General features: G+C 43.5%; 1 protein-coding gene across 5 annotated transcripts in view; it reads left to right on the top strand.

Moving 5' to 3' along the window:
• The first annotated feature begins 6680 nt into the window (after positions 1-6680).
• The window catches only part of Cfap70 (cilia and flagella associated protein 70), a 57918-nt gene continuing 57244 nt past the window's right edge, over positions 6681-7354 (top strand). For all 5 annotated transcript variants that reach the window (XM_021203848.1, XM_021203845.1, XM_021203847.1 and 2 more), the window contains exon 1: positions 6681-6743. In XM_021203848.1, coding sequence (XP_021059507.1) covers positions 6681-6743 — 63 coding nt within the window. The remainder of the gene's footprint in view (positions 6744-7354) is intronic.

Below are 7354 nucleotides of genomic sequence, written 5' to 3'. Positions count from 1 at the left end.
CTCTTAACTGCTGAGCCATCTCTCCAGCCCTGAGTATTTTGTTTTGAAAGATAGTCTTATTTCAGAGTTAGTGGCTGACTTTGAATTTGGACTCTTCCTGTCTTAAGCCTTTCAAGTGCCAGGCATAGGCATATACTACCATGTCCAGCCCTAGGGCTTAATTGACATATAAATGACAAATTTTAAATTTGTTTATATTTAACTACACAGTATAGTCTTTTTTTTTTTGGCCAGGTAACCCTGGCTGTCATAGAACTCACTCTGTAGACCAGGCTGGCCTCGAACTCAGATATCCACCCGCCTGCCTCTGCCTCCTGAGTGCTGGTATTAAAGGCATGCACCACCACTGCCCACAGTATAGTCTTTGATAGAACTAAACTTGTGTAATGTTTTCCACAATCAAGTTTAAACTGTCACATACTTGAGAGAGATGCAAAGGAGGGAGTAAACTTAGGGTCTACCTATAGTTCACATTTCAAATGTGGGATGACACATTGTTATAAATTGTAGTGGCCACTTGAAAGTTTGTACCCATGAATAACTCCCATTTTTATGAGCTTTGTCCCAGCAACCATCATTGCTCCGTTAATACGAGTCCTATTTTGGATTCTATATACTCGTACTATAAATGCCTAGCGTATTTAGTTCCTCAAGTTTGTGGTTCATCTGCGTTATAGTATTGTTCCTTTGTTTTTGTGCTTGTCTGTTTTGAGACAGGGTATTACATTGGAGCCCTGACTGGCCCGGAACTTGTTGTATAGACCAAGCTGGCCTCCAACTCAAGGCCTTGACTGCTATCGCCTCCATTGTGCTGGGTCTGAAGGTGTGCATCACCACACCTGGCTCACCTGCATTGTGGTAAATGGCGGATAGTGGGTAGGATTTCCTTTTTCAAAGACTGAATATTTTGTTATTTATTTACATATCACAGTTTTGTGTGTGCAGTCACATATACATTCATGTGAGTGTTGTTACATATGCGTTCATGAAGTGTTATATGTACCACAGTGTGTAGAGGTCAGAGGACAACCTTGTTTTGAGACAGTCCCTTCTCAGCTGCTCTGCGTACCACCTATCTGACGTGATCTCCAGAGTCCCCAGTCCCTACTTCCCATCCTGCTGTAACTAGCAGGGATGGCGGACGCGTGCTCAGCTTCACACGCCCTCTTGTGCCTTGAACTCAGATCCCCACCGTTCCACAGCAAGCACCTGAGTTGTCTGCCTCCCTGCAGGTACGTCCGAGTAAGCGAATTGGTTCACCAAGCTGGACCTGGTAGACTTGAGTGTTCTTTACCTCCTTGGGTTGTCTTGGCAATCTTGTTCCAAATCTGTGGGTCAGGATTGTTAAGTGTGTATCGAAGCTCTTGATCCATTTCCTCCGGCCTTTATTAACTGTCCTCGTTCCTTAATACTTTATAGACCAATCCTTCTATAGGATATTGTGAAATAGAGAAGTGTGGATCCTCTTAATTTCTGACAAAGTCAGTAGTGGTTTTTTAAAAGACTTGTTTCAAACTATGTATGTGAATGTGTGTCTTTGTGTAGGTATATGCACATGGATGCAGGTGACCATGAAGACTAGAGGCATCAGGTGACCCGGGGGTCCCCTAGAACTAGAGTCACTTCTGAGCCACCCAGCGTGGGTACTGTGAACCAGGCATGGGCCTCTGCAAGAGCATGTCACACTCTTATGGCCTGTCACACCAGCCTGTCAATTATGGTTTTGATAACAATTGTTTAGACCTTGTACATATACTTCTGATTACATTATTAGATATGACCATTGCTGGGGGTCAAACTTAGCAGTGTAGTGTATACTTTGCAAGCACAGGAAGCACTTGGCTATGTGGCCCTGTCTGGCCTGGAACTTGCTATGCATACCAAGTTGAGAATCAACTTTTTCTTTCTTTCTTTCTTTCTTTCTTTCTTTCTTTCTTTCTTTCTTTCTTTCTTTCTTTCTTTCTTTTTCTTCCTTCCTTCCTTCCTTCCTTCCTTTCTTTCTTTCTTTTTTTTTTTTTTTCAAGATTTATTTTTATTTCTTCCCTTTGCAAGCACTGACACTCACACCAGAAGGAGGTGCTGGACCACTTGGGGCTGGAGTTGCCCCTTGTGGATACTGGGAGTTGAGATTGGTCCCTCTGGAAGAGTGCAAGGTCTCCTAACCGCTGAACCATCTATAGATCCAAGAGTCGGCATTTAAGATACAGGTATTTTGAGAAAAGATCTAAATTACTAGTTTACTTTTAAAGGGCAGACGACTTTTATATTGTCCACTATAGCCACAAACACCCACTCAAGCAATCCTTTTTTGCCTCAGACTTCCAAGTAGCTAGAGACCAGGGCCAGGGCATCCTGCTAAAATGGGTATTGTTGGCATATGTTTAGTAAAGACTTTTTTTTTTCTTTTGAGACATCTAAGTAGGCTTCTTTCCTTAAAGAAAGTTCCTTTTAATTTTATCACTCTGTTTTTTGCGGATATTGAACTCAATCGTTAAGGAAAAAGAACTGAAAGGTGGAAAGCTACATTTTTTTCCCAAACTAGCAGAGGAGAAACACCCAAGGGGCGTGGTTTTTAGAGCACAAGCCAAGTATGTAACCTCCTTCCTCGAGGTGGGAAAAAACAAGTTCTCGCGAGAGCCAGATGGTTGCTATAGTTACAGAAAACAACCAGCGTCTGCCTCAGGTAAGTTAGTTACTCCCTTTCAGAGGCTGTTGCTCCCACTCCCCAGGTCTTTTCTTCCAGGATTCCGAGCTCTTTCCCTTCAGCTAAATAAAGCCTGCTTGAAATTCTCGCTCAGACCAGCTGTGCCCAAGATCCCACTTCATCCGGAGCTGGATCCAGTCCCATCTCCTTCCTCTATGCTATATCCCCAAGGTGATGGTAGCTGTCCTGCCTCTGAGCCTGTGACTAGAAATGGATGCCTTGTTGAGGGCAAAAACAATAGTTGGGCATTTATGCAAGGTCACAGTTACTCAGTAGGAAAGTCGTCAGTCTCTACGTCTGGTACTGTGGATCTGGTTGAGTGAAGCGTTTGCACAGCATGCGTGAGGCTCTTATCTGCTTAGCACTGCAAGGTAAACCAACAAACCGTCATCCTCATAAACAAAACAGATGTCTCGGAAGGAGAACGAGCTGAGTTCACAGCCACGGTGGATGTTCCTGAGTTGAAGACAATCTTCATCAACTATGAAATGTACAAAGTGAATGAATAACCTTGGTATCTGCTTTAAGAAAGATGAACAGAAGAGAATAAGACAGTGGATGTGAAGGTTCCAAAGTGATTATATGCATGCACTGGGGCCTGGAGGGAAACACCCTAAGCCAGATCACAGACTAGATACCAGGAGAATCTATTGGCTCTGCTGAGTCTAGAGTGTCAGATGTAGTAATGCCGCTGAATTTTCTCTACTTTGATCTTTATTCTTATGATCCAAACATACTGGGATACTTTATTTGCTTTTTGATCTTTGCCTTTGAACTTTTGACGTTTTTTTCTTTCTGCCCAGAACTGCCTTCATTTTACACTATTCTTTTAGCTCCAGGTCCCCTCTGATGAGATGTTCCTGGTAGACACATTCACATGTGCACACTCAGATCCAGTTAGGTCCCAGCTACAGCACACCCTGCTCAGTGATGGGCTGGTAAGATAGCAAACTTGCCTGAAATTCACTCTCCTCTCTTTATCTGTGTGGCATATGTGAAGGCTTTAGAGTGTACCAGGGCATAATTGAAAGCTAGTTCCCTCCCCACTCCCCAGTCATCTGTCAGACAGCCTGTCACAAAGCTTACACCTCTTGGTCTATCAACATGTCTCTCTTCCTCGTTAGACTTGGGGGCTTATATCTTCTCTCTGCTATCCTCAGCATCTGTCCCTGTCCCAACTTAATGCAGTTTTAAATGATTTTGACAGAAATGGAATGGATTTGAATAAAAAAGTTAGACTCAAAGGCATGTTAGTCTGGCACAAGGAACCCAGATGAGCTAGTTCATTTGGTACAAATCCCTAATATGTACTTGATAAGAACATCGCCATTGCCACTGAGGCCCTGAAAGGGCCTGGACACATTTGGGTGACAAATCAGGCTTTTAGGCAAGGACAAGACTGAGGGAGTCACTGGGAAATGGCATGGTGACTGTGAAGCCTGAAGGCGTCACCTGTCCCAGATGGACGCACACAGTAGGTCCTCACAGATATATTCTACTTCAGGTTTCAAATTTATATTTATAACACACAAATATATATTTATAACACACAAAAGAAAACTATGACAGATGCACACATCTCAGACCTTGTACTTAGTTTAGATCCTTTCTCCCATTTGTCTGACTTTTCCCTTCCCTCTCCCAACCCCAAACAGTCCCACATCTGCTTTCCTGTAACGTGTGTTTAAACCTAGGGGAGGGAAGATGTGATGTTTGTCTCTTTTCCCTTGCATTATCCTTCTTTATCCCTCCTCCCTTTGTGCCCTCCTTCTACACACCCACTTCTACCTCTTGTCGTGTATATATTACATATTTAAATATAAATACTTGATATGAGAGAAAATACATTTGTCTTTCTGAATCTGAGATGTTTTCCTTAGCATCATCATATACAATTCCATCCACTTTTTCTGTTAATGTAAGTTCATTATTCTTTACACTTTACTGTGTATATAATGTATATGGGTTTTTTTTTTTCATTTTTTTCTTCTTGAAAAAAATGGGTTTCTCTGTGTAGCCCTGGCTGTCCTGGAACTCGCTCTGTAGACCAGGCTGGCCTCAGACTCAGGAATCCGCCTGCCTCTGCCTCCCAAGTGCTGGGATTAAAGGCATGTGCCACCACTGCTTAGCTAATGTATATGGTTCTTATATAATATTTTCTCCATTCACCTTGTGAGCTTCCAGGCTGGTTCCATGCCTGGGCTCTTGTGAATAGTGATACAATGGACATGAGGTACAAATGTCTCTGTGTATGACAGAGATATGACAATTTTATCTCTACCTCTTTGTATGTCTGTGCACCACATAACGTGTCTGGTGTCCTTGGAGGTCAGAAGAGGGCGTCAGATCCAGTGGAGCTGGAATTACAGAGAGTTGTGAGCCACCAAGTAGGTGCTGGGACGGAACCTGGGTTCCCGGAAGAACAGCCGATGCTCTTCACCCTTAGCCATCTTGCTCACCTGCCATCATTACTTTTGTAAGGAACCTCCATATGGATTTTCATGGTGGCTGTGCTAGTTTACTTTCCTGGCAGTGATGTACAAGGCTTTTCCTCATCATATTCCACTTTGGATTGAAGTAGAAAACCCAATCTTTAAGACAAGGGGGGGGGGCAGGAGGAAGGGGAGGGGAGAGATAGTTCCCTTGGCAGTTCTTACACAGTGTTCATCCCTGAAGGCCAGGATTCCACCCCTAGCACAGAATACTCTTAAATAATCCCAGGAGGTAGAGGTAGGGGAATCAGGAGTTCAAGGTCACCTTAGCTACCTTAGTTTCTTTTTTGTTTTTGTTTTTTACTGTGATAGAATACTCTGACGGTGGTGACTTAAGGTGGGAAGGCTTGATCTTAGCCCACAGTCCATCATGGTGGTGAACCTAGTCACGTTTGTCAGCCATCAAAGAGAAGCGTGTGCTGCTGCTAGTGCTCAGCTGGCTTTCTCTGTCCATACAGGATCCCAAGGCCAGGGAGTGGAGCCCCCAAGATGAGGGGATGGAACCTCACAGGAGCTCAGCATGACCAAGACTAGCTCCTACAGGCACACAACTCCAGGAGTGTAGAGAGTTCTCAAGCTGACAGTACTAACTTTCACAGGGCTAACCTAGGCTATATGAGATCCTGTCTCAAAACAAGTATATCTATCTATCTATCTATCTATCTATCTATCTATCTATCTATCTGGTGGGACAGGGTCTGTCTGTGTAGCCCTGGGTGACTGGTTTTGAACTCACTATGTAGACCAGGTTGCCCTAGAAATCACAATCCTCCAGCCTCAGCTTCCCGAGTGTCAAAGTTACAGGGGTGTATGCTGTCACACCTGGACAACAATTTAGTATTGAAATTGTTTGTAAAAATATTTGAGGGCTGGTGAGATGGCTCAGTGGGTAAGAGCACCCGACTGCTCTTCCGAAGGTCTGGAGTTCAAATCCCAGCAACCACATGGTGGCTCATAACCATCCATAACAAGATCTGACGCCCTCTTCTGGAGTGTCTGAAGACAGCTACAGTGTACTTACATATAATAAATAAATAAATCTTTAAAAAAATATATTTGAAAATATCGATGTAGAGACTTAAGCCTTTGCCATTTCAAGTTTCCATAGACCTGAGACATAATCTTGGAAGGGAGTTTCCCAGACCGCGGTGGGAATGTGGGTGGAAGGAACAGTGGGCAATGGCAGTCCGAGTCTCTGCTTTCTGATCATTTGCATTTCATGGGCCACTTATGTGTTGAGGAACTTTTAACATCAGTTAGCAGAGCCATGCCTATAACAACTTCCTGAAAGCACTTCCTGTCCAACAGCAGAGGTGGCAAACGGTGGGTTAAAAAGTAGGTTAAACAGGGTTAAACAATGCTGGCCTGTAATGTGTCTGCAGCTCCTGTGGTCCTGGTTATGATGTTGAGCACGAGGAAAGAAACTCATCTGTTATCTTCATAGAGGCCAAAGAAGACCAGAGAGACTTTGACCAAGTGCAGACATGGACCAGACATCAAGCACAATGAAAACTGTGCACATTACTGTGACAAATGGATATGATTTGGTAAACTGACTCTTGAAAACCCAGAGTCCCTATTTAGAGCATGGGGACTGGGGGGCAAGACCAAAGTTCTGTGTAATCTCCCTCTTAACAGAGTGATCTTCTCAAGGTGTTCTGTGTTGGTAGTCTGTACTCTGTGAGTCATCATGCGGCCTGTCTAGAATAGAATACCTGTCCTTTTGAATGCTAAATTTAACAGGGTTTAAGCAAATCATTTGTTTTGCTATGTAATTTCTTCCCCCTTACCCTTTCTTCTGAGACACAGGTTTACTAGCTGAGTCTCCCTCAAATTTACAGCAATCCTCCAGTTTCAATCTCCTAGTTGCTGAAATTACAGCTTGAGCCACACCATCTGACTTAGAATTCCTTTCTTCCCTTTCTTCTGAAAAGGATCTAAACTACTCCTGCATTCTCCCTCTGAGTAATTTCATTTTAGGATTTCAAATAATAGACTTCTGTCTTAGTCAGGGTTTCTATTCCTGCATAAACATCATGACCAAGAAGCAAGTTGGGGAGGAAAGGGTTTATTTGGCTTACATTTCAATACTGCTGTTGATCACCAAAGGATGCAGGACTGGAACTCAAGCAGGTCAGAAAGCAGGAGCTGATGCAGA

The sequence above is a fragment of the Mus pahari genome, chromosome 8 (assembly GCF_900095145.1).
Source record: "Mus pahari chromosome 8, PAHARI_EIJ_v1.1, whole genome shotgun sequence".
NCBI classification, from domain to species: Eukaryota; Metazoa; Chordata; class Mammalia; order Rodentia; family Muridae; genus Mus; species Mus pahari.
This window is presented reverse-complemented; position numbering and strand designations above follow the sequence as displayed.